At 41.8% G+C, this 26,764-nt stretch overlaps 1 protein-coding gene across 2 annotated transcripts in view; it reads left to right on the top strand.

Annotated features, from left to right (window-relative positions):
* Positions 1–24,351, top strand: part of elk1 (ETS transcription factor ELK1) — a 33,021-nt gene extending 8,670 nt beyond the window's left edge. For both annotated transcript variants that reach the window (XM_063463404.1, XM_063463403.1), the window contains 10 exons: positions 3,804–4,012; positions 4,103–4,288; positions 4,384–4,557; positions 5,802–5,948; positions 7,005–7,427; positions 7,514–7,664; positions 7,812–7,960; positions 10,115–10,198; positions 11,923–12,024; positions 16,442–24,351. In XM_063463404.1, the coding sequence (XP_063319474.1) occupies positions 3,804–4,012; positions 4,103–4,288; positions 4,384–4,557; positions 5,802–5,948; positions 7,005–7,427; positions 7,514–7,664; positions 7,812–7,960; positions 10,115–10,198; positions 11,923–12,024; positions 16,442–16,540 (1,724 nt within the window). In that variant the 3' untranslated portion in view covers positions 16,541–24,351. The remainder of the gene's footprint in view (positions 1–3,803; positions 4,013–4,102; positions 4,289–4,383; positions 4,558–5,801; positions 5,949–7,004; positions 7,428–7,513; positions 7,665–7,811; positions 7,961–10,114; positions 10,199–11,922; positions 12,025–16,441) is intronic.
* Positions 24,352–26,764: the final 2,413 nt, after the last annotated feature.

Raw genomic sequence — 26,764 nt, 5'->3', positions numbered from 1 at the left:
TCAGTTTCTTCTCTTTTAACCAACTTCCCCACATTTTTGCTCAGTGAGAGAATTGAGCTCCAGCTTTCCAGCTTATCCTTCCAGGATTTTAAACCGGAGCTTGAATGGAGTCAGGGCCGATCTCAAACACATGTGGAGGTGCTCGGTGTTGAGCCTGGGATGATGTTTAGTTTTGATTATGTTCAATGTGGAGATAACTGCTTGGCTTTTGTGTTTGGAGCCAAACATGGTCAAGATGCATAGGGCTACTTTCCTTATACCTGAGAACAGTGTCTCAGAGACAGTTTGGACTTTTGGTGCCATGAACAGTCATTTTCTTTTATAAATTTTAAAATGTCACGGTTTGAAAACCATCCATCCATGGTGCAGGGCTTTTGAAAACCATAAAAGATATAATAAAACTAGTAATACCTTAATGGTGTTGGGACCGGTTTAAAGTTTGAATTTTTTCTCTAGCTCAAAGTATGTGGAACTAGTTACGTTTCAAAGTAGGGTGGGTTTAAAGAGGATTAGAAGATTTTTCCATTCAATTCAAACCAACAAATAAAAGTCATAAAAAGTTAAATATTTTACAAAGAAGAAAGGTAATAGTATGCTTCTCCAGGAAGAGCTGACTGCTTTGATACCAGAACGGTTTCCGTAGCACAAAGTATATAGAAGTAGTTAAGTGCCAAAAAAGTGCAGGAGGATCTCAGTTATGTGAAATGCTTAAACAGCATTCACATTATTTATTTACAGTGATTGATGGAACAGAAGATCAGGCAGCTGGGGGGAGGAAGAAGCTTTTATAAAGGTTAAATAAATGCGCTGCACCGTCAGCAGAGAGGTGCAGCGCATTTTTATTTATTCAGATAACTGCATCTGATGAGTTATTTTTTTAACTCATCAGATGCAGTTTCTTTTTCAGAAACCAGAATTTCTAATGGGATTCCCACCGTCTGCGGCAGTGGTTGTTATGGTCAGCTCACAGTGTGAGGGCAATCTGACTCGTCTCTGTGCCACGCTGAAGCCTGCGCACAGAGATTAGCTGCTGCATTCATTAATTCACACAGCGCCCTTGTATCTGGCGTAATCGTCGTCATGTGTTTGTGTGAATTTTCCTGCAGAGATCAGGTTCACGGTTTTGCTCTGCTGTTCCTGCACAAGGTAAACAGCACACCAAGAATTCTGCTGAAGCCTCTGCTCTATCATTACTGAGCAGCAGTGGTGGAAGATAATAAAGTGTATTTACCCAGGTACTGCTTTTGTGGTGCTTTTATTTCCCTTTTGTCTGCAGCTATAGCGTTGTTTGAAAAGCAAAGGCTTTTCCTTTTTTAACCTCTCAAAGTAAAAGTAAACCGTTCTGCTCTGCTAGTTAAAACTTGTTTCTGTTGACGTCTCTGCAGTTCTTCCTATTCACTTACATTCTTTTTGTTCTGATTTATTGAGTTTGACTGTGCCTAATTATGTGCACTTGCACTAGCGAACAGTAACAGTCTGGAACGGTGTTTGATTTGGATCTGATGCTCGCTCCTAAACTCGATTATCTGGTTTATCCAGTTCTTCTTTGTTTACTATGTCGCATGCCAGCAGTGGTTTGTGGGTTGCTGGGAGGGAGGGCTCACATAGCATGGAAGAAGCTTACAGCATATGATCATTTGGATGCTTTTCAGTTTTCATGCATTTGTTTGTCACATTTTATTGTACAAAGTTAGGAAATCTGTGTTTAAGTGGAGCCACATGTTTCCGTATGTGTAAAGAATGAATCCCAGCCGCCTCCTCATAGTAATTGATACAAATCATTCATTTTATCATGGGTGTTGGATCAGTACTGGGAAAAGTTGGATCACAGTGTCTTTAACGTGCACGGTGAAATAAGTTTCATGTACATTTGCTTGAATTATTTATTTAAATAAATATTCATTTAAAGGTTCTGCTCTTTAAATATTTTAATAGTCCAGTATAGAATAAATTAGACAGTAATGCAGAGTCTTTACTCTGGGACTGGAGTGCAGCTCCACAGTGTCGCACCGCAGCAAGCTCGGGAAGACGGAGCCCAGTCTAGAGGAGTCAAGGCTAGTTAGCAGTAACTGGACTTTCAAAATAAGAGCGAGGGGATTGGCTAGTGATAAGCTGAACATGGATGGTGGCGTCCACTTGGATGCATAAAAAAAATACACATCCAAGAAAAAAATTGCAAATTTAAGATATTTAATATACTTGGGTGGGTTATCCCGTCCAGGGTCAGGTCACGCTGTGTGCTGATTGGTGATTCTGTGAATCCTGTGATTGTGCTGAAGGTCAAGGTCACATTTGTCACTTCACGTAATAACCGGTGAATCAAGATGGCCAGATGAGCTACTGCGCCTGCTTTCAAAATGTGGACATGTATATTATCGCACTCTGACCACATCACATCCCTCTCTCACAGCGGTGACTATCCCACTATAGAGGTCAGCTTTTTATTGCTGCCAACAACAAATAACTGTAAACAAACTATAAATCTATAAATACTGCTAAAAACCAATAATAATCTTCAACGTTATCGTTAACATTAATAAGGGCTTCACATCCTCCTACGAGTATCCCTGGTCCTCCATGTGTCAGATTCATGCTGACACCACAGTGGCTGTACTGAGTGCCTGTGAGCAGGGCAGCAGAGGTGAGCTGATGTCAGCAGTGAACCCTCCTCATTGCTCTGTTTTTCTCTCCTCGCCCTTGGTTACCATTGATGAAAGGTCTCACCATGGCGATGGTTTCCAAGGTGTTCGATAGGTTAGTTGTGTAACAGGTCAGCCAATGGTAATGAGGTTCATTTCCATGGCTGACAGGCATCTCCCTCTGTGTAATCTGTTTAATGTTGACCTTCTCAGAGGAGTCTCTCTCTGGCTTCTGCTCGAGAGTACTCATTCTCTTAAATCCCCTGACTGTGTGATTGTGTCTGACAGTCAGAAAGTATTACACTCTGAGGCTTTAAGCAAGTTTCAGCTTTAAAATGACTTATTTCTTCGTAAAACTGTGGCAGATTATTTTTCTGTTGTGATTTTATACCATAAACTGACGTTTGTTTCAGGTGAGCTGGCCCACCTGTGCTCTCACCTGTCATTCATTACTCTGATGACCTGTTAGGTTTCCTCCAGCAGTTTTACACTGAGCTTTATGCTGGATTTCTGACTGGAAACCATAGTCTCCATTATTTTAGTCAGTCTTAAGTAATTGATTTAATAAACATGATGCTTCTTCAAAAATAGGCATATGAAAAATTGGGCACAGAAAGGAGCGGTGTGATATGCTGGCTAATCTGTAAGCGAGTTGAAGCCAGTGTAGCAGATGGTTTTGAATGTAAAGCACATCTCCCAGGATTGATCGTCGTTTCCTTCTGGGTTGCATCCTCCACTCGTGGGTTGCATCCTCCGCTCGGGATGCAGACGGAGCCAACAAGGTGTTCGGGGGGCAGCAGACTGCGTAGCAGCCGTGCAGACGGTGACACTTGTGCTCCTCGTCTTTTTTATTATTTTTAGTTTTTTGTTTGTTTGTTTTTGTAGGCTTGCGTGTGGCGCGCCTGGGAATGCCCGGGAGTGTAGATGTAAAGCAAAGTTTTGCCTCACATGTCTCCTTCAAATACAGTTGCTGAAGTGGTTTTGGAATATTTTGAAATCTTAAATATTTATTCCTGCCAGCCAGTGAAAGAACTCCTTTCTTCAAAAGTATAACTATTAGCTGGATTTAGGTGGCATATTGGTTATTCAGCTGCCCATAAATGACTATAATAAGCGTGTTCTTCATTTTTGAAACAATCCTTGACTGTCTGTCCGTGTCCTCAGCGATGGACCCATCCATCACGCTGTGGCAGTTCCTGCTTCATCTGTTGGAGGACCAGCGGCAGCGTCACCTGATCTCCTGGACAAGTGAGGACGGCGAGTTTAAGCTGCTGGACGCCGAGGAGGTGGCCCGCCTGTGGGGGCTCCGCAAGAACAAGCACAACATGAACTACGACAAACTGAGCCGGGCACTGAGATACTACTATGACAAGGTACTGCTGATAATACTACTGTTACTGCAGCAAAACGAGTACTACGTTACCTCCAGGTCGGCAGGCTCACCATTTTTTCCCCTCTTTCAGAATATCATAAAGAAGGTGAGCGGCCAGAAGTTTGTCTATAAGTTTGTAAGTCAGCCTGACCCCTCCCTCCCCGATGGGATACGCAGTATAGAGGAGGGCCAGAGGAGGGACATCAGCGACTCAAACAACCAATCAAAAAGCCTTGGGGGCGTGGCACCAACTTGTCCGACAAAGGGCTTGCCCCAGGTACGTCCACACTTCCTTTGTTTCCTACAGGATGTTATGAATAATTGGCTGATTGCTTTTTTTCTTTCTTTGCATCTGTCTGCGTGGATCACCAGCGCTCGTCACCCAGCAGCTCCCAGAAGAGCTCCAGAAACGACTACATGAAGTCCGGCCTCTACTCCACCTTCACCATCCAATCCCTGCAGGCCTCACCCAATCCACGGCCAATCAAATCAGAGCTCCTCCTGCAACAAGAGCCTGTCCCCAAGGTTGATCGCACACCGAGAGAGGTAAAAAAAGTTAAATGTTACCCCCTGACCCCTCTGTGCACTTCATAATAATAACAATGATAATAATAATAATAATAATAATTCTGCACAGCTGCTGGACTTTGTGTTTCACACTGCTTGAGGTTGTGCAGCTAACATTCTTTTGTTATTTAATTCCTGTGATTTATGCGGGTTGTGGGTTGTGAAAGGATTTGCTTTTTTTTTTTTTGCAAACGTATTTATTTTACCAGAGGAGGACCTAGTCACAATTAATAAGTGACCTACTTCTGAAGTTGATCCAGAGTCACATCACAGCAAAATTGAACAGAAAAACGAGGTGCTGTTCATAGGAAAATATTAGACACTTGTTTTCACATCACTATCTTTGTACATTTAAGCAGTGAAAATTTAATCTTGGTGGGCTCCTAATGCCAGTCCATGCACAGATAGATGGTAAATGGCCTGTATTTGTATAGCGCTTTACTTAGTCAACGTCCAGGACAGAGAGAGCAGGGGGGTCAAACCGGCAACCTTCTGATTACAAGACAAACTGCCAACTCTTGAGCCACGATCGCCTCACAACTCTTGAGCCCCATAGATAGATGAGGCTGGTTGTGTCTTGAATGACATTTGGTAGAGTCTCTGTCAAATCAGTGTATTCTTCTTGTTATAGTTAACTTCACACATCTTGAGGGTCGTAGTCATTATAAGTTGATTAGGAGTAAAAGCAATATTTAGCTTTTTCTCCTGTTAATGTATTAATGGTTTCACCAGTTTACTGCAGTAGACTGATGAAGAGGGCCAGTTCTCTCCTGGCCAGTCCCCCAGAGTCCATGGAGGAGGTGGGTGAGAGGAGAGTGTTAGCCAATCTGATGTCCAAGCTTATGGACAATGCCTCTCACCCCCTGCATGAGACTGTGGAGGCCCTGAGCGGCACCTTCAACAGTGACTGTTACCGTGTAGAAAGGTGCGCTATCTAAAAGACTACATCTGTATACATTAGCACTCCTGCTGCAGTTTTTATAAGTATAAAGATCTCTGTGTATTTTACCGTGAATAACAGCAGTACATTTTTTTTAAACGCTTTTTTTTTCTTATTTATTTTCTATTTTTCAAATGGATCTCTAATACACTTTTTCTTCCTGACCCTTGCGCTGCCGTGCCATGTCTATGCCATATGACGAACACATGCATGTACACATGCACTATTTGTGGCAATCAGCTGCTCTAACTCCAGGCCTTTTTTGGCGTATCCTCCTCCTCAGGTGTGTGTGTTACCGGAGTCTAAATCCTCTCCGTCCGTGGGGAGCGCTGCGGACTCTGTTCTCCAGGTGATCGTCACTCAGACGTCTCCCTGTCCGACCCCGGCTCTCAGCCCACAGATACCAGCCAACTCCAATGGCCAATCACAGGTCAGTGAAAAGTCACGCCTGATACTTGGTTACTTGTCCGAGAACACCTAAAGCTGGACATACACTGTGCGATTTTTTTCAGTCGCGTTATCCAGCTTCTGCTCAAACTGCACGATTGACTCGCAGGGGTTAGAAGTTCGTAGGTCACGACCCAGGGTCTCACACTATACGGCCCGATGCTCTGATGCGACCTGAGTGCTCACACTGTGCGTCCATAAAATGAAGGTTATAACAGAAAATCTGTCGCTCGCTCTCCCCCTCTCTCCCTCTCTCCCTCTGTCTTTCACTCACACAGACACGCACCACCACCATCAACTTTGCTAAATTTCTAATGAAAAGCGTGATTGGCAGCTGTGATTGAGCAGCAATGTAAATCCAACTATTTTCACGATTGTTGTGGTCGTGATAATTTTGTGAGGCCACATCGAAAAGGCTCGGATGAGCTTGCCAAAGTTCTACAAGTTGTGCCTCGATGCTTGTGTCCAGATCACACGCTGCACTGCCATGCTGCTCGTCTTTTCACTTTCATTTCTGTGTTTGCGCGTGCGCAGTGTGAGAGGCTGCGGTGACGCCCTCACGACGGCCGACAGGATTTCAAACAGGTTTGATTTTCTTACGACCAAACGATTGATGATCGGGAGCTGTTCGTGAGGTGTTTATCGCTTCTCGTTACCTCACGTATACTACACGATGCACGATACATGATGAAGGCGAAATTCGGGCCGATCACCAAAACGGTCGCACGACTGAAAAATCGGCTCAAAATGAGCCAAAAATCGCACAGTGTATCCCCAGCATTAGATGACCTTATGAGATATCTCTGCTCTCAGTGACATCGTACAGATCCAAGAGTAGAAAAAACTACTTTAAATGAAGCATTGAGGTCAGTGTGAAGCCTGTTTTTGACTCACAGGGGTTACTTGTACGTGTACTGTCAAGTCATTATTTGGACCTTTATCAGTATTCAGTATGAACATCCACCACTGGAACGTTATAAATATGATGGAAAATAACATCCCCTTTATTAATGTTCTCGCCTCTGGTTTACATTCCCAGAATCCTCCTGCTGCTCCGCTGAGCGATCCTCCCCAGATCTATCTCACCAACATGGGGGACCCGTCCGCCCTCATCACTCTCGGAGGGGGCACAGTGAGCCCCGTCCCCCCTCCTCATGTCTCAATGGGCACACAGGGCCCACAGCAGGAGGATTGCGGGGGCCTTACCAACCCCACCAACTTCCCCTCTCACCACCCGCACGCTGCTCCTCATCAGTCTCACCCTGCCCCTGTGTTCGTTATTATCAACCCACCTCCCAATCAGCAGCAGCAACAGGTGCCGATGACGACTGCTGCTCCTCCTCCCTCTGTCGCTCTTCCTCCCACCGCCCGTCCTCCACCCATCGTCATCAAGGAGGAGAATCTGCCGTCAGAGCAGGAGCTGCTGGAGATGGTGACACTGGATGGGAAACAGGTGGAGGAGGTAAGAGGAGGAGGAAATTCTGGGTTTTTAATAAAAGTTTAACAGAAACATGGTGCTAAGGTGGTGCCCTTTGCTCTTCCATCCAGGTTCCTCAGCTGATCTGTGACTCGGGACAGCCAGAGCCTCCCCCCACCATTGTGGAAAGCCCACCCCCGCCCTGCATTGATGCCGGGGTTGGAGTTCAGCAGCCAGCAGAGGAGGGGAGGACAGAGGGTGAGGGCCAGGACACGCTAACAGGTGACAGGAAAGCATTTTAGATGATCTCCCTGATTGAGGAAAGGGTTTTTCTTCCCTCTCTGGGTGGAGCCCACCGAGACCGCCTCCTCTTTTTATGTCTATTCCCATAATTCATTAGATTTCATTCCTGCAACTTGTTTCCTTCAGATCCAGTCATCCCCCCGGTGACGACGTCCTCGCCGGTGACCTCTCCAGCAGCTTCATCCTCGGACGCCGTTCCTCCGAAACAAAAGAAGCCACGAGGCCTGGAGCTGCCCTCCTCTCCCTCCCTGCCCCCCGGCCTCTCCCTCGATAAGGTCTGCAACACTGCTGGTCACTTTACTAAATATCACATGTAAAAGTTCAGATGTGCTTCACAAACATAAAAAAAATATTTAAAACAGAAAGTCAGGAAAACAAAGTCTGAGGTCAGTGTTTCCAGAGTTTGGGGCCGTAAACGGCAAAACGTGAACCCCCAGTTTTACTTTGGAAGAAGTTTAGGTTTTTTTTTGTTTGTTTTGTTTTTTTATGAAGGCATGCAAAATTTGACCTGCATATTTTGATTTTTTTTCCTCTAGTTTCAGTCTCCTCAGTTAGAACTTTGCACTTTGTTAGAACTTCATAACTCAATGACAGAAAATCCAAATTTCAGGGCTGAAAAACACATTTAAGCACAATTGTTACAATCTAAAATCCAGAATCTCATTTTTGTTTAGCACATTTTTTTTTCTAACCAACCAGTAGCACCATTATCATGGGATATATCATAGTTTCTAATCAAAACTGCAGCAACTTGATCCCTGTCATTCAGAGGAACATTGGGAAAGCGTTGGTATTCTGGATCTTTGATCAGTTTGGTGGAAACTTCAGAGTCATTTTGGGTAAACTATGGCTGCTATGGGTTTCTATGACATAAAATCAAATGTCATAGCAACCGGCGGATAAGTGACTGGTCAAAACAGTTACAAACGGTCACCTTTTCACCTCTGCTTTGATACCAGGCTCATCATCTAGCTGTGGATCCCTCAGTGTCAAAGACATTTTCTCATATAGTTATGTTTTAACACTGGAAAAATGCAGGTTTTGGTTGTGAAATGGAGAAACATCACTATGTGTGCTATGTAACAACTTGAACGTTAGACATTTATCAGATAAATTGAAGTTTTCAGAATCCTTTGAGTCTGTGATGTGAGTCTCACAGCACTTAAATAAAACGTCCAGGACGAAAAGCTTTTATCTTTTTCTCTTAAAGCTTTTAGCAGCTCTGAATGTGTTCATTTTCTTTTCTTTAAACATCAGCAGCACATACTGCAAATGTAAATGACTATAAGACAACTTCAGAATATAACAAGATTAAGTGTAACCACAAATTTATAACATGTATCCTGCAAACAAAGAGTAAAAGTCAATATATATTTTATTGTACACATTGTAATATATATTTTTAAAGTGACAGTGGATCTACTACAAATGACAACAAATAACAGGAATATGCAGAGACTACTGTTAAGACAGTAACAAAAATTAATTGCCAGTCATGCAGAAGTCCGTGGCCACCCCCACAGAGGCTCATTTTAAGTCTGTAAAAACCCAGATATTTCCACTTCTGCATAAATAATCGGTTTAAATATCTTTTATTTATTTAGGTTTTATTAAAAGGATGTTAAATAGGGAGACAGCTGGGCAGTTATTTCTGTCAAAAGCAAAGCGACATCAGCAGAAAGATGTCGATGCTGTTAACAAAGTATGAAACAGAGGGATTCAGTCGGAACATGCACTCCTTTCCACACAGCAGGAAACGACACTGCCAGCCTGCCCACTGGCACTGGCCGACTCGTCACAGCTTTTGGACTCGAGTGTCGTTTGCTGTGTGGAGTCAGCTGTGCGCTGACTCTGCAGGAGGAAAGGACGGCACCAGAGACAGCGAGAGAGCGATAGGACACGCCCACACAAAGACGCAGCAGGCCTGCTACGCCCAGAACGTGTTGTTTAACAAACAAATAATTTAAGTAGAGAGTTTAGTCCTCGGTGATCGTTTTAAAGAGCTCTAAAGTCTTGAATATTGTGGTAAAGCTGTGTAAGTTTTGGGGTTGCCAAAAATGTTTTTATCCAGGAAAACCCTGAAGATAGTTTGTGTGCTGCGTCCTCGAGTCCTTATCATGACCGCACCAAGATGAATGTGACACGTAAACAAAAGTCATTCTCCACAGTCCATGATTCATAAGTTTAATCATTCTGCAGTCTGTTTGTTAGCTCTGTGACACACTTCTAATCGACTGTTAGGTTTGCTGAAATCTCACAGCGTGTAGGCGCTTTCACCCTGAACTCTAACGCCGTGTGAGCCTTGGCAGTCACAAGATTAAATAAAAATCCAAAATTTATATATATTGTGTATATGTGCAAGTGTATGAGTGAATGATCGTGCTGTGTTTAGAGGTAAACGTGTGGTGTTGTTCCTGTTCCTTCTGCAGGTGAATGCAGCAGTTAACAGTTTATTGGCTCCTGGATCAGCGACCAACACGCTCACCCCGACTGTCATCACCTCCCACGCTCTGGTAAACACTCGCTTGTCTATGTGTGGCACACGTGTCTTTATTCATATAGGCGTCTGTTCTCAAATTGGAAGATTGTGTCGTTCTAGCAGCTATCCTCTTTGCATCGCTGCTGCTGACAACAAGCCGACACGAAACATTTTCCTCTACAGCACCACAGACCTTGAATTCCCTGGAACGTCACTTATCTGTTGTTTTGTCTATAGCTGTTTGTTTAAATTATCTTTATTTCAAATCACGTAACACACAGCAGACTGTGAGAGTTTAGTGTAGAGCACTTCGCTCTCGTACTGCAGGCTTACTTGCTGTTCCTAGAGTATTTAAAAGTAGAACAAGAGGCAGAGCCTTCAGTTTTCAGGCCCCTCTTCTATGGAACCAGCTTCCAGTTTGGATTCAGGAGACAGACACTATAAGCATATAGTTAGGGCTGGACCAGGTGACCCTTAATCCTCCCTTAGTTATGCTGCAATAGGTGTAGGCTGCTGGGGGATTCCCATGATGCATTGAGTGTTTCTTCTTCAGTCACCTTTCTCACTCACTATGTGTTTATACACCTCTCTGCATTTAATCGTAAGTTATTATTCATCTCTGTCTCTCTTCCACAGCATGTCTTTATCCTGTTTTCCTTCTCTCACCCCAACCGGTCGCAGCAGATAGCCCCGCCCCTCCCTGAGCCTGGTTCTGCCGGAGGTTTCTTCCTGTTAAAAGGGAGTTTTTCCTTCCCACTGTCGCCAAAGTGCTTGCCCATAGGGGGTCATATGATTGTTGGGTTTTTCTCTGTATGTGTTATCGTAGGGTCTACCTTACAATATAAAGCACGTTGAGGCGACTGTTGTGGTGATTTGGCGCTGTATAAATAAAACTAAATTAATTAGTGTAGAGGTGCCAAACGTGCAGGATGGATCGTGCATTTTAGTACACGGGAACAGAAATGTACCCAAAGTTCAAAGTCTCGGGAAACATGTTTGAATCATAAATAACTTTATTCATAAAAAAGATAATTTTTTCATCTTTTTGGTTGTTGTTGTTTTTAGAAAAACGTTTAATGACCTCAAAGTCATTTTCAATACAAGTGAATCAAAATATTGTTCTTCAGTCCCTAATTACATGTGAAGGTCTTGTATGTGTTTATAAATCCTCTGTGATCTGTTTTTCTTCCAATATTTCAGCCTGTCCATCAGCTAAAAGGATGGTACATTGAATTCAAACATTTTCATTAAAAACATGTTCTTGTTCACTCTAAAACAAATTTAGAGTATATGCACATATAAAGACTTTCAAGTTTAAGTTTAACTGGCTGAGATCAGATTGAGCTCTGGTTTAGTCCATTGTTCAGTTAACCTTCATCTGAAACGCCGCATCGATATTGAAGCTTGTTTTGATGAGTCATTCTTCCTGTTGTTGATTTGTTCTGCAGTGTCAGGAGTTCTTGAATCAGAGCTTCTTCTTTTTTTCTTTTTTTTTAACATTTTCTGTCTTTAAATGTGTCATCTGCATTTGTAGAGCGTCCAATAGGAACAACCTGCCTCCAAAGTTACCTGCATTCCTTCTACAGAAGGGAATAAAGACGGATTTCACTCTTAGATACTCTGACTTGTTGATGTAAACAGAACTGAATCTGGTTGGGATGTCCACACAGGAAGTTGAATCATTTGTCAATTGTTTTTTCTTGAAATGTTCATTCCTGTCAAACACTCTTGGATGTTTCTGTCCATTTATCCTTCCAGACTCCGGTCCTGTTGACTCCCAGCCCTCTTCCCTCCACCATCCACTTCTGGAGCACGCTCAGTCCCATCGCTCCTCGATCGCCAGCTAAACTTTCCTTCCAGGTAATAAATACACTGAGACCACTGCATGCAGTTCCAACATCCTGAAACACAAATCCACATATAAATGGAACATAACAAGTGCGACAAAATTCACTTCAGTACCAAAACTCCTTCACAGTAAAATCCTTTAATCAGCTGGAAACATGAGCAGGAACTAAAAGACAATATTGTTTTGGTGAAAGAGAAAAGAATCAGTCTGCAGGTGAAGTTTGTGGTGAAAACTGAAAGAAAAAAGTGTTCAGAGCTGGTTCTCACAATAAGATACTCGTCTTTTAAAATATAATCTGTAGGTTGTTCACAGGTTTGCAGAGCTCACACTGAACCTTTGCTTACAGCCACATAATGCTTTGGGCTTTGTCTGTATGCAGGTTTGGTAAATGAAACCACAGCTTCAGTTTCACAGAAAATTCACACGTTTGTGCAGCAAGTTTGCAGTTCTGCTTGCCACTTCACGCACGCCGTCATGCACACTGGTTCACGTTCAATATCAGCAGCTGTTAGTTGGGAAGGTTAGACACTTAGATGCTCATTTACACCAGAAGTGAAATCCTACTGCCTGTGGTGATCCCCTTCATTCCTTCTGCAACAATTCATGTCTCAGTCTGCGCTGAAAAGATCATTTTAGAGGCCGTCTGTCATCATTATTGTTCCTTTATCTCTGTGTGCGTGTTTTCTGTTGAATTTGTCATCAAATAAGTTTTCACTTAAATATTTTTCTGCAGCCAAATTTCAAACAAATATAAACATAAAAGCAGAAAAATTCTCTTATTTCCCTAAGGCTGTGTTGTCACAGCGCGACGTAGAAGTGAGTGGTTAAAAGCATAAACTGTATAAAAGATGGACGTAGCCACCATCATGTCACCCTTTGGTTTTGGGTTCTGCAGCAAGCTGCAACTATAGACTGTATGGGTGCATCACACACACAGACACCGGCTAATTAGTGCAGCAAAACGGAACCACAAACTTCTTGCAGGAGCCGTCCTGTAGAGTAGAATAGAAAGCCTTTATCGTCATTGTACATAAGACATATCCAAGATTTGGTGAAATATTCTGTACAGTGCAAAAACATTGAAGTAGAAAAATGAGTAAAAACAATGAAAGCTTATAAAACTAACTATGTAAAGAATAAAGGCTGCTACAAAGAAGACACACACACATTAAGGATTCACCATTCACTGTTGAACTTCAAATTAGTTGCTAAATAATCATTTGTTTTGTTTATTTATACGAGCTCAAATTTGTGATAGCCCAGGGGAAAAAACTGAGTTTGCTTACCCGGCGCTTGGTGCACCTGTACTGCAGGGCAGGAGGTTGAACAGTTAGATGTCCAGGGTGAAAACGGAAAAATTATTTTCCTCGCCCCGCTGAGACACCAAGAACTGGAGATGTCCTCCAGGGAGGGCAATGTGCAGCCGGTGGTTCTCTGGGAAGTGTTGATGGACGTCTGCACTGAGCAAGTCCCACACTGTGATGCATTCACTGCCTGTACCGTTGTTATGAAGGTGGAAAATATTCATAGAGGTCCAAAAGGGTTTTTGCACCAGGCTGTAAACATGCCTTTTAATGCTGTAAAGTTGCACATTTTAACATGGGAGTCTGTGCGTTAACACACTTTCAGAACGAGCACCAAGTGGGCATTAGAGGAAGTGCTTTGCCTGTTGTCTGTTTTTTTTTTTTTTTTGTTTGGTTGGTTTTTTTGTAAAAGGCAAAAAATTAATTTCAATGTAAGTCAACTGTATGGAGCAACAACTGTCGCTCGCTCATGAAAACTGACTCGCCCTCAATTTCCTGAGCGATAAAATGACACGATGAAGCATCAGCGTAGCATCAGTCATATGTTCAGTGGAGACTCTGTAGCATGGTGTCTGGCCACACTGGCTTCATGTAGTGAAATTAGATTAGATTAGACGATTTATGGATGACCATCATAGATGGGAGGGACTTATCTTTAGTTATTTGGCAATGAAGAGGAAAGCATCATCACAGAATCACCAAAGTATAAAAACTGGTTTTCAGGACACAAGCTCCTCTACCACAAACACACACACACACACGGATACTGTGCACTGCGGGTTCCTGAATCTGATCCAGGGTGCGTGCGCACACACACACACACACACACATACTATGTGAGGACTCGTATTGACGTCAGCCTTAATCTGAATATAGTTCTAAACATGAATCCTATATCCAGGTGTAAAACCTTTAAACCTGAAGGTCTCAATCAAAGTGAGGAGGGGTGTCTTCGCATGATCTAAAATACACACAAGTCCCTACATTGATAGATGAACGAGAATACACAGAGCTGGTTTGTGTGTCTGCAGGTTTCTGGCCCAGCTTGAAGTCCGTCTGTTATCTGTTATTAAAGGTTCAGTTCACTCAGTGCATAAACAACAGCACATTCTGAGTCTTCTCTCTGACGGAGTTGTAATAATGATTATAATGCACTAAAATACACTGCACATTATCTCGTTACAATGGGACCTGTCAGGATGTGGGTTATATTAGACAGCCGTTGAACAGGGAGCGCTTGAAGCTGATGTGTTGGAGGCAGGAAGGATGGGCGGTGCGAGGATCTAAGCCAAAAAATGTTTTAAAAAGAAGAGGGAAAAGCTTGAAACGTTAAATATTTTTTAACGTTTGCATGCCTGTATGCACGGTTGGGTAGTTTAAGCATTTGTTTGTCTATAACTAGTATCATTAAATCATTTCTTCCTGTGTTCTGAGACAAAGGTGTTAAGTTTTCTCTGCTGTTTTTATCGCTGTGATACTTTGTCGCCTCCTTGTGGTGCAGCTAAAAATTGCAGGCTGTGAAAACCCTGCAGCTCCTCAGTAACATCTTTCATGACCTGCTAGAAAAAGCTGTGTTTTAACCCATTTTAACTCTTTAGTGATGGGAAAAGTGTTCAGCTGGTTTTTTACATTGTAAGATGAGGATTTGGGCTACAAATGTGAAGAAACCAAAAGGAGCAGAAATGTTCAAATATGAAAGATTTTCCAGCATGTGCTCACCAGACCTCCGTGATCTAGTGAGACTATAAATAAATATCTGTTATTTAAACAGGTTCCCTCTTTATCAAGACAGACCAGTGTACAAGGGCAAAGTGTGCAGTTTTAGAGCACAGTTAATACGGATGCATTTGATTTGTTCAGGAGTTGGAGGCAAGGATGAAGGTTAAATAGAAGTGAAGCCTTGAGGCCTGAGATTATGAGTACTACATTAAAAATATAAGTAAAGAACAGGTAACCAGGCAGTCTTAAATCATAGTAAGTACCCCTGAGTCCTGGGTCTCTCAAGGCCATGTCTGTATTTTAAGTAAGTGAAATGTCAGAATATTATTTCAGCTTCCATCACGTGCCCAGTGGGACTTTACAGAGTTTACAGACACTGTTTGGGAGTTTTGCTTTTATATGTGTCTGTGAAGGTTCTCAGTCATCCAGGTCATCGTAGTCAAAGGAGTTTTTCTTTGCAAACTCCTTTGACTTGCTTTTATATGGTTTAACCGTTTCAAGTACTTTTCTCCAGAGACTGAAATGTTCAACCTTCTGAAGACAAAGTGTTTAATTTGATTCATTGTGTAATGTCTTATTCTTGGAAAAACGTAATGAAGCGAGATACGCTCCAAGAGCGCAAATCTCCACCAAGACACCTCAGTCTCTGGGCACGATTTTCTTTTAAGGGAATAGTGTTGGATTTTTTATACAAACATTGTTTAAGAGTAGATAACGGGTACTAATTTGTCAATTGGGCATGAATAACACGAACTCGTGATATAACATTATGCTACAGTTTATTTCTAACTAGGCAGCTCGTTCTCGTTTTCTTGACTATATTTTAAAGATATAAAATATTTATGGGTCAACTTGAAAGAAATCCAGATGTGTGAGGTCAGAGGTCAAATGTGACGTGATACTTTAAATTTTAATATGTTACTTTCTACATGTGGATAACACACACCACACTTGTAAGAATCATGGTTTCTAAGTTGAGGCAGTTTTCAACCAATAAATAAATAAAGACTGCAGAACCAAATTTTAATGGATTGTTAAAATCAAAACTTTATTCAAAACTTTTGTGTTTACAGATAAAATGGCATGCAGGCATAAAAAGGAATCAGTTACACATTCTTCCGTCAATGTACAAACCTTAAAGTGTTCAGAAGCGACGGGCTCAGTTTGCTTAAAAATGCCTTAAATGTCGTAGAATCAGTAAATTGGCTACTGAGGAAGAAAAATAATTCATAAACTTCATCAGTGTGCATCATGTTCTACAGAAAGACAAAAAAGAAAGAAAGCGAAGAGACGTTTCAGCTGAAAAACAGCTGATTTTTACCAAGTTGGCAGGATATTTTCTAACATTCCTTCAAAATAAAACGTCAAGTTTTCATCTTCAGTGTCTCTTTCTGTCTCTTCTCAGTTTCCCTCTAACGGCAGTAATCAGATCCACATCCCGGCTCTGAGCGTCGACGGCCTCTCCACCCCCGTGGTCCTCTCCCCGGGGCCCCAGAAGCCCTGAGCTCCCCGCCCGCCTGAAGCAGCTCTTCACTGGGCACAACCTCGCCCAATGATCTCCTCAACTCCTGGAGGGTCGGAGGAAAAGCCGGATCTGCACTGACTCTGAAATGCATCACTAAAAACCCGACGCCATGAGATGTTTAGGCTGCATCGGCTGACTCTTTTTGGTAGGTGTGATGGTTTGTGTGGGCCTTTCACTGGTGGACGCGTTCACAGCCGAGGATCAGTCAGACCCTCCGCTGATTCTTACACTTTCTAACAGGTGGGAATCTGCGCTTTGTCCTCCTTCCACCTTCCTGTTTCTTTCATAGCTTTGTACTCAAACACTATGACAGCGGGGTTTCGAGAGAACCAGATGCTTCTCTCGACTTGAACTCATCACAAGAAGCCGACACGAGGACATAAACGGCATCTAAAGGCCACGAGAAGACGGAGGGATGTTTTTCTCTTTTTCTACTGGTGTTTTTTTTAAACCTGTCGTTGGATTTCTTTCTATAATATTGTGAGGTCTTTACCTTACGATGCAAAAGTGCTCTGACGTGACTGTTGTCAAATAAAACAGCTTAACCTTGAAGATGGCTTTTATAGCCGGTCTGCTTACTGAAAACTGACAGCAAACAAATGTCTGTTTTCAAACGGTTTCTTCAATGTGTGACGGAGGGGAAACCGGAGAAAAGCTGGAGTCGTCTCTTATTTGAGTTTTTACTAAACAGAAGATTTGACTTGACGTTTTCTGGGAGTAACTGATCGCGGACTGGAAGGAGGGTCTCACGAACGTTCACATGTTTGTGTGTAAAAGGATCTGCAGTTCCTCATAATCTCACATTTTTTCTGATGGGATCTTTTGTTTTTTAAATTCGAGGTTATTTATTTCTGTCTTGTTTTCAATGCACCTTTCTCTGCAGATTCCTTAAAGGTTCTTGACTGTTTTTAAAACGGTCTCATGTTTTTTTTTCCCTCATTTTTTAAGCTACCAGGCGACTCTCTCCCAGTTGGAATTTAATTTCAGCACCAACACTGACATTTTATAAACTCACCTTCTGCTGGATTTCTTCAGAAACGACTTTCAGAGCCATTTAAGGGTTGTTGCTTTGCTCTTACTGGCCGATTTTAAAGGTCACGCCTTTCTCCGGTTCTGCATGGCCTGTTTTTTTGGGGTTTTTTTGGTTGTTTGTTTTTTGTTTTGTTTTGACTGGACTCCTCAGCAGCATTTCGAACTGACCAATCACAAAGGATGACGATGACGGTGGACCTGAGGTTTTTCAAAGCCAAGTTCTTTCTCTATAAAAGTGTCTAAATGTGACAGATTGTATATTTTCTCACAGAGTTTAATGTCCAAACTGAACTGAAGTGTCTGTCAGACTTGATTTAAAGGTTTTACTGAGGACAGAGTCACATTCCTTTGGTTTTTAAAACAGTGATAGATGAGTTTGCGTTACTTATTAACAATTGCTTATTGTTTGAATCTCAGCAGTCATTCCAGAGATTTTATTTGAGCAGCTCTGAAAAATTAATGTTTTGTTCCCAAAAGCCTTGGAACAAATCTGCAGTGATGTTGCCACAAGTTGAAAGAGTTGCATTTATTCTCCTTTCATTGAGAGTGCAGGACAGCTTTTAATATATTGAAAGCTTTTTCTGTGCAAAAACCAACAACAAAGGACCCATCTTAATGACACTCTGTCATACCGGTGCTTATGATTGAAACATTTCAAATAATTTGATCAATTTGTGTTTAATAAAGCACCAAAAACCATGAAAAACATAAATTCTCCAACATCCTGGAGTCCAAGTTTAAGTCCTCATTTTGTACAAACATCAGCACAACATTTCAAAATTAAAAAGGCATTAGAAAAGCATCAGATGGTCTCTAGTGTCAACCTTGGAACAAGATGACTAAGAAAATGTTTTTTTTCTTTTATGGCTTAAATGCGTATTTAATTGGATCTCGGAAGACATCCTTGATGTTAGGGGCTGATTTATCTGTTTATCTGTGTGTGAAAAAATTTTTTAGTTCTCCAAAATTTAAATAAAAACTAAACTTTCAGATAAAATACAAATACACAGGAAGTGGCTCTAACTTTAGTCTTTGTCAGTTTGGTAAAATTTGCTCTCAGAGTTGAACTTAAACTCCTAAGGTCATAAATAATCTGACCACATCAAATCTCAACGACCTCGTAGTACCATGTAATCCCATCACTCAGACTGCTGGCTTACTTCTGTTTACCGAGTTTCTAAAAGTTAGAGTGAGAGGAACAGCATTCGGTGTTCAGGCTAATCTCGACTTTCAGACTCTCTTAGCTTTGCTGCTGTAGGCTCAGCCTGCTGGAGGACTTCCCATAATGCACTGAGAGTTCCTTCTCCACTCCCACCTTTTCACTCCCTGCTGCAGATCGCAACGTTTTCTTTCTTGTTTCTCGGGTGACGTATACATCTGCCCCTCCCTCAGCCTGGTGCTTCTGGAGATCTCTTCATGTTTAAAAAAAAAAAAAAGTTCTTTCTCCCCACTGTTGCCAAGTGTTGCTCACAGGGGATCAGCTGATTGTTGGGGTTTTCTCTTCAACCCCGTAGACTCTTTTTGATTTAATTCCAATTAAATAAAATAAATTTGAATGAAAAAGGAAGAAATGAAACCTTTAAAAACTAACACTAAACACTTTCATTGATTAAAAACTAAACTCAAACTAAAATTGAACTGAAACCTGATTAACGAAAAAACAGAGCTGTGTTAAATGTCCCGTCAGTTCTTACAGTTGGATTTGAGATTATTCAAAGATGAGCATCCTCTAATCTTCAGAGCACCGCAGTGATTTTTATCCACTTAAGAACTTTAAAAGATCAAAACTCTGTGGAACAAAGTATCAGATAATCCCAGTTTTAAACATTTTTTAAATCCTTGCTGGTAAAGTTTGATAATTTTAGGTTGTGAGACATGCGGTCGTATGTTTTGTTCTCTCAGCGTCGGCTATGAAGCATATGAGTTTTACTGTACATGATTTACAAACAACTAGGAGGCTTCATGCATTAGAACAATGATTAGTTGGATTTTGTGCAGTCTTTAGTTTCGTTTACAGACGTTTTCCACTAATACCTGCTCGGCTCGGCTCAGTTTTCAGGGTTTCCCATTAGGTGGTAGTACCTGGTACCTGCTCCATTGGGGTTCTGAATGGTCCTAAAATGTGACTGCATGTCAACAGACAGCATGCAGCAGATGGGCCAGTCAGTGGCGTCACTCGATGTGTCATGAGAGCAAGTCCTTCACAAAATTCCAAACCGCCATTTTTGAAATCCGGCAGTGAGGGAAAGTGGCTCCACACAAACCAACACCGTGGTCCGGTGATGAGGTGCAGACACTTGGCATCGGTTTGGCAGCAGGTATACCAACGCTTCGATATCCTCCACTGTTGTGTTGTGGCGCATACGAATGACATCACAGGAATTTTGGCCGTGGTGCCACAACAACCCCAAGGACACTGATGCGGTTGTATTATAATAGAAAACGACTGAAACAGAGAGTAGAGTCGAGCCGAGCAGATCAGACTGGATACTTGGTTCTCTCAGATGACCTGGAGTTTTGCTTGATTTACACGAAAATGTGATTTTTAAAGCGTGTTTGACGTGAACTTGTGGCGACATCGAAAACCTGCAGAGACAAAAAAAAAAAGTTTTGTTTTTTTTGTTTGTTTTCCCCAAAATTGTAGACAGACACTGACTCATGCTCCTCTAAAAAAAAAAACAAAAAAAAAAACCCAGACTGTTGATGTTGTTGTTGTTCGTGTTATTTCTAATGCTAGCTGTGGTTGCCACGGTAACCTGACCCGACTGTTGCCGCCCTGCAGGTTGCTGTTGTCATTGCTGTTGTTATCGTTGTTGCTCTGGAGCTGTTAACGTGTTTCTGTGCTTCTGTGTGTGACGCCGAGGCTGCAGACACACACACACACACACACACACACACAATGCAATCTTTGTGAGGATTCATTGGAGGGGTCGGTCTGTGCATGCTAACTCAAGCTTTGCTCAGTTACTCGCTGTGATGTTGCTACTGCTGGCACATCTTGCGCTCTGGCTCGTTGCGCACTTACACGTCTTTATCACATAAATAAGATCATCTGCCACATTTGCATCAAGGGTGAGGAGGACGCTCGAGCATAGAAACCCAGAAGGTGCAGAACATGCTCCAAGAAAACAAAAGTTAACGAAAACTTGTGTTCATATTTGAATTACGCCTTTCTCCAAATTCATAACATTACATTTCGGTATTTCAGTGACATTTCTCTTAAGATTACAGTTTAGGGTGCACTGCTGTGCTGTGCCGACCACGCCACAAATTACTGCAGCATCACTGCTGTGCTTTTTACCAGCAACATGGTGTCATTACCGAATCTGTAACTACCTGTTTCTACTTGAAAAGTATGATGGGGGAAAGAAAATACTGCACTAACTGAGCTAAGAGATTTTTGGTGGCGAAGGTGGGCCCACTGGTGGTAGTCTCTATGGGAAGGGCTGCCAAAAGAAATGCACAGTCATCCATATTTCTTCTGTACAATACTACGCTTTGGGTTGCAGACCTGACCGGTTCAGAAAAAGGCAAGAAAGCGGAAGTGGCTTTGCTCCAACAGTGTTTAAAGTTCAACAGACAAGTTGGAGAAATTTAGGCAGGCGTTGAAGCGCAGCAGGAGCTGCACTTTTCTGCACTTCCACTAATGGCCAAAGTGAGTCAGTCGCTATTGACTCTCATGTTCAAATGTCCAACTTAGGTAAAATGGTCTTTGCACCCTACAAAATATTATTGTGAAAAATGGTAATTTGTTTTGATTTGACGGATGTTCCCCTCTGCTAGTCGTAGAACTGGACCTGTCTTGTGTGTGCTGTTGGCACTTTTTGGAATATTTTTAATGGAAAAATGTGTCTTTGTTTACAGTCAAATGTAATGGCAGCAAGTATCAAGTAATCTAAGCTTTTAGGTTCAAGGTTGGTTGAGCTAAGAGCAGTGCAGCGTCTGCAGTGAGGTTCAGGCTGAGGACAGAGGGCGCTCTGGATTTGGACAGATGGTTCATAGATGAGAAGAAAAGCCCGACTACCCAACCTTTCAAAGGTGGGTCCTCACAAGGTTGACCCTCTATTTGGTTCCCACAAAGATAGCTGTGCAAGCACACGCACACACTCACACACACACACACACAGCTGGAGCGTCAGGGACTGAGTGAAGCTCGTATTCAGTGTTTCCACCTTCACTGAGGTTATTCTGCAACTCGTTAAATACCTGAAACATCCTGCAAAACAAAATCTTTCTTTACTACTTAATTTTTTTTTACAATGTGAGGTTTAAAAAGGAACAAAAAATCTGATTCAAGATAGAGGTTCTAGTTTTCTCTACCTGATCCAAGCGGGAACCATCCATCATCAGCTCCTCTGAATTCAGCCTCAGATCGGTCCCTGACGGCGGGATTTCCCAGCCTTTGCGGCGACGTAAACGCAGCACCAAGCCATCGTGTTCGACTGTTCTCTCTTTACAGCATGACTCTATTTTTCTATCAGAGATGACGTGTTTATATTGCGTATAAGATTTAAAGAGTGACGAAGCCTTAAAGATTTCAGCTGCAGCAGAAGAAAGATGCATCCTCATTTAAAAAAAGAAAAAAAAAAGATACTACCTGTTGTGTATCTTTCTTTCAGAGCATGATGATGAAAAATAAGCCATTTATCGAGAAAAGCTGAACTTTGTGTATCGAGTTTTGGACGCAGGGTTTGAGTCCGACATGTTTAACTTCAAGCTAACCTTTCTCTCACCAGCAGAACATGACGAATGTCTTTATATCGATTAGAAACTGCTTTGCATTCTGGGTAATGTCCAGATTTCTGTTTTTGAAACTCATCACCGTCTGAGCGAACTTGACGAGGGGTCTGCTTTGCAAACGCTGCCTGTATGAACATGAAAGATGCTTGCAAAGTGACATTTGAGGAAATACTTCACCTGCAGGCCTTTAAGTCTTAAAACAATATTTTCAGACGTCTTTAATTCACAGAAGTCTTAAACTGTCTCTCTCAAATGTGAATCACTGAAAGGAAAGCACATTATGGAAGAGGCAAAGCAAACCCCTGCCTCCAGTTACATAAGGCATCTTTTCACTGTAGGGGCAAAGTGTTGTAAAGGTATCTGCCTTAAAAAAGTTCTTGGGCGCTTTCTCCAGGTTTAAAGAATCAGAATCGAAGCCCCTCAGTGGTTCCTACCCCCAAAAGGGTTTCTGTAGGGTTGGTTCCTGAGATCTGAACATACGAAGATTGAAAGCTAAAACAGCCGGCCGGTTCCTGCAGTCAAAGGCGGTCTGTGGACATGTACTCAGGATTTGGTGATGAGTTTCACTTCATAAACATCATCAGTTAGATTTTCTGCTCTGGTTTCTTGACATTTATAAAGGAAGCCGTTCCTTAAATCCAGTGAGGAACATCTGTTGTTCCTGAGCTTTCTGTCTGTTCACTTGAGGCCTGGAGTTTTCTCAGTGGTTTTCATCTCATAAACCAAAAGTTGTTTGGGTTTTTCACGTTGACGTCCAAAGCCTGGACAGACTTTGCTGCCGGTCATTCTGCAGTTGAGTGTACCGTCCAGCTGCACTTCAGAAACTGTTCGTGTGCAAACCAGCTCAGTGCAACTTAATGAATCTTTGTCTTACTGTAACACTGTTTAGAATTATAGTAACTTTGATATGGTAATACATCTAATATATGACTTGTTCAGTGACAAAACGTAACATGAAAAATGAATAAATATTCACGCCTCTTTTAAGACAGTGATTTCTTTTTATAACTAATATTTATAATCTGCTTCCTGTTATCATATGTGTGTATCTGCTTTACCTTTTAGTAGTTTAAATACGAAATAGGTCATTCATGCTGGGAAGTATGAGCAGCTTCTTGTTATAATGACAAAGATAGAATAAAAGTTTAAAAAGGCGTAAAACGAGAAATTTAAATGACACTTCTTGTTTTCACCGGGCTCCGTTACAGGAAAGAGTTTCTTGTTATAACAACAACTGCCTCCTTATGTCAAAGGTTTGTGGAAAATAACTAGAATTTAAGCTTAAAATCTTTCTTGCCAGAAAAGTTTAACATTATGCAAAAATTAAAATTTTTAAATGCTGTCATTCAGATACTTTTTTAAAATTTTGCAATTTCTAATTAACATTTGCACGCCTGTCGAGCGGTTAGGGTTAGGGTCATCCTTTGGTTATTGAGCCTTAATTGCACAGTTTAAATTGCTAGTTTTGAGGGCAAAACTAGCAATTTAAACTTGGAGAAAGAGCACTGACCCATGATCCTTTGCAGCAGGATGACAGACAGAAAGCTCCGGAAGCCGATGGCTGACGCGCCTCCTAATTGTAAAGAGGTTTTCTGTCCACAGTTTGTGTGGAAATCTTCACTGTATATAGACGCGAAATATAATCTGAACATATGAATATGCTATATATTCTGTACCATGTGACAGGCCTGACCAATGGGCTGGGGGTTGTTAATGACGTGTTGTTCTTGTGGCCTGTCGTTGCTGTCAGATCCTGCGTGGCCCCTCCCCTCCTCGGCTGTGATTGGCCATGGAGTTTATTGATGTAAAGGGGCGGGGCCTGCTTTTATTTTTCTGAGATAGAGTTCTACATGTTTAACATGTTATTTACTGGAACCATTTAAAAGAAAAGCTATTTTTTATGGACATGATTTTAGTTTTTGTTGGTGTACCATGTTATGCTGATGATTCCTCTTGTTTTCTACAAACACACATGCACACACACTGGGAGGACGGTAATAAAACTATTTTGTCCTGTACAGTTTGTACTGTCTCATTTATGACTTTTGAATGCTAAGCATACATGGGCACGGGAAGCCGTTTAGTTCAAACTTCTAGCATACATGTTGAGTGCTTGTGATGAGTTACCCTTAGTTAAAAAAACAATAAACTTCAGATTTAGAAATGTAAGAATTCTGAGAGGAAACGCTCGCTCAGAGAAAGTCATGTGATTTCAGATGATTCAGAGAGAATATGCTGACTCATCAGTGATCACCCAGATGCCTGATCGATGAAGCAGCCTGCTGGCACATCAATGCGATGAACGCGCACACAGAGCACAAAATCAATATGATTTCTCCATCAGCTCAAAGTAAAGCTCTGACTGAAAAATAATTTAAAAACACCAGAGTGTTAGATCTGATTTTATTTCATGTATAATGTTCTTTATGTTTAATTATTAAAGATCTATTTTGTAATTATACTGTACAAAAATGTAGATGGAACTTCCCGACCAGGAGGCAGCATTTTACCACAAAATTGTAGGTAGGTTCCAGTTTCTCATCACGAAAGGCTCTCTTTATTATGTTTTAGCACATACAGCTTTGTTTTTGATGGGTTTTTTTTTAAGGGAACTAGGAATTTGCTGATTGTTGCATTTTAAGTGTAGTTAACTGCTGGCATAGTTCACAGAAAGGTGTCTTACTACCACTGAAATCTCCACCCTGTCACTCAGAAACATGAAGAAAGAAACTTTTACCTAATTCATTTTTAATGGTTTGAGCTACACCTCCACCAAGGCTCTGTTTAGTCTGGACTATCCTAAAAACACCCCTTATGAAATAGGAGGGCCAGGGCACAGGGGTTCTCAGACAGTATATTTACTCACTACACCCTCTTGTGTTACAAACTGGTATTACATGCAAATACAGCCAACCTCTAGTACTTCAGTCAATCGCATTTCAACACATTACAAAAATGTTTTGGACCTCAAATAGCGACAATTGTTTTTACACATCTTGTTGGTAGCTTTTAGTCTGTAGAGCTACAGGTTCACATGTTTGAAGCATCACTGGATGTGGGATACTTTTACTGCACCGCTTTAATGCCATGGATTTAATCTCTGCTAATGCTAGCGCTAACTCGGGCCACCTCACTTGCCGCTCATGTGACACGCTCCCATTTCTCCATCAAGAGTCTCCCAGTGGAGGTTAGAGAGCCGGAGGCTGCAGGTCCCAACCTTAAACCAAGTCTTCACAGTTAAAGATAAAGATTTACCAGGACTTATTTTTGTCCCCACATGTCAGTGTGATAACAGACAAATGTCCCCATAGCATCAGTAATGCAAGTACACACACTTTTCTGATGGGAATAGTGAGTTTTAATCCAGACTAATCTGGATTTGAGAGGCTGCAGGATTGTTTTCACTCAGCGGGAGTTCACACCGAGTCTCTCACACACACAAGACGCTCTGTGTGCGTGTGTGTGTGTTCGCCTCAACCAAATTTTCAAAGATAAGTCTTCCATTTTATTGTTTACACTGAACTTTGACCTGATTTGTCATAAATCTCCTGCAGATAACAACATGAAGGCTGATGACAGTTTATGTGATGTCTCTCTCTCTGTGTATAGGTCTTCTTACACACACACACACACACTGATTCTCAGGGAACAAGCTGACACACATTTACAGATAAAACAGGTTGGAGGAAAAACCTACTTTGCATTGTGGGAGAATTTGGGTTGAACTCAAACGAGGAGGGAATCAGATGTCAGTGCTTCCATCCAGCTGCAGCTCAGAGGTTTAATAAAACATGAATCCATGCTTTACTTTATATTAAACCTCTGATCCTCTGAACATGAGTTCACCTCTGGTCAGGAAAAGAGCAGGTGGAGTAAATCCTCCTGTGGGTCCTTAAACCACACAGAAGAAAGGACGAGCCTTGGAGCGCTCAGTGGTTGGTCTTGTTGTTCCACGGGAGGCGCTAATCATTTATTCCAGTATGAATAGATATTAATGGAGGCTCTGAGGAGATGTAGCTCAAAAATGTATTTTCACCATTGATAGAAGAGAACAACTGCAGTTAAAGCCCTGAGTCTCATAGACCTCACATTACCACCTTACGGCATTTTGATTTGAAGCATGATAGCATCAGCTTCCACCCCCAGCAGCTACTTCCTATACACACATGCTGATTTAACTGTACTGCTAATGTATGGTTACTGTTTTCTGCAAGGTGCAGTTTTTATGGTCTAATTAGCTTTCATGTTTTAAAAAAAGAAAAGATTATTGATATTACATCTCTGAAAACTGAAACAAAAAGGTTTAAATAATTATTTCAGCAGTTTGACCCCGGCTCGCCCGTATTGGCTAAGAAGGTGAACACAGGACTGCTGGCGTTTCTTTTGAGAGGGAGTGCCCTAGTAAATCAGGTTGCAGGAGCGGGCACAGAA

The sequence above is a fragment of the Pelmatolapia mariae genome, linkage group LG20 (assembly GCF_036321145.2).
Source record: "Pelmatolapia mariae isolate MD_Pm_ZW linkage group LG20, Pm_UMD_F_2, whole genome shotgun sequence".
In the NCBI taxonomy this organism is placed as follows: domain Eukaryota; kingdom Metazoa; phylum Chordata; class Actinopteri; order Cichliformes; family Cichlidae; genus Pelmatolapia; species Pelmatolapia mariae.
This window is presented reverse-complemented; position numbering and strand designations above follow the sequence as displayed.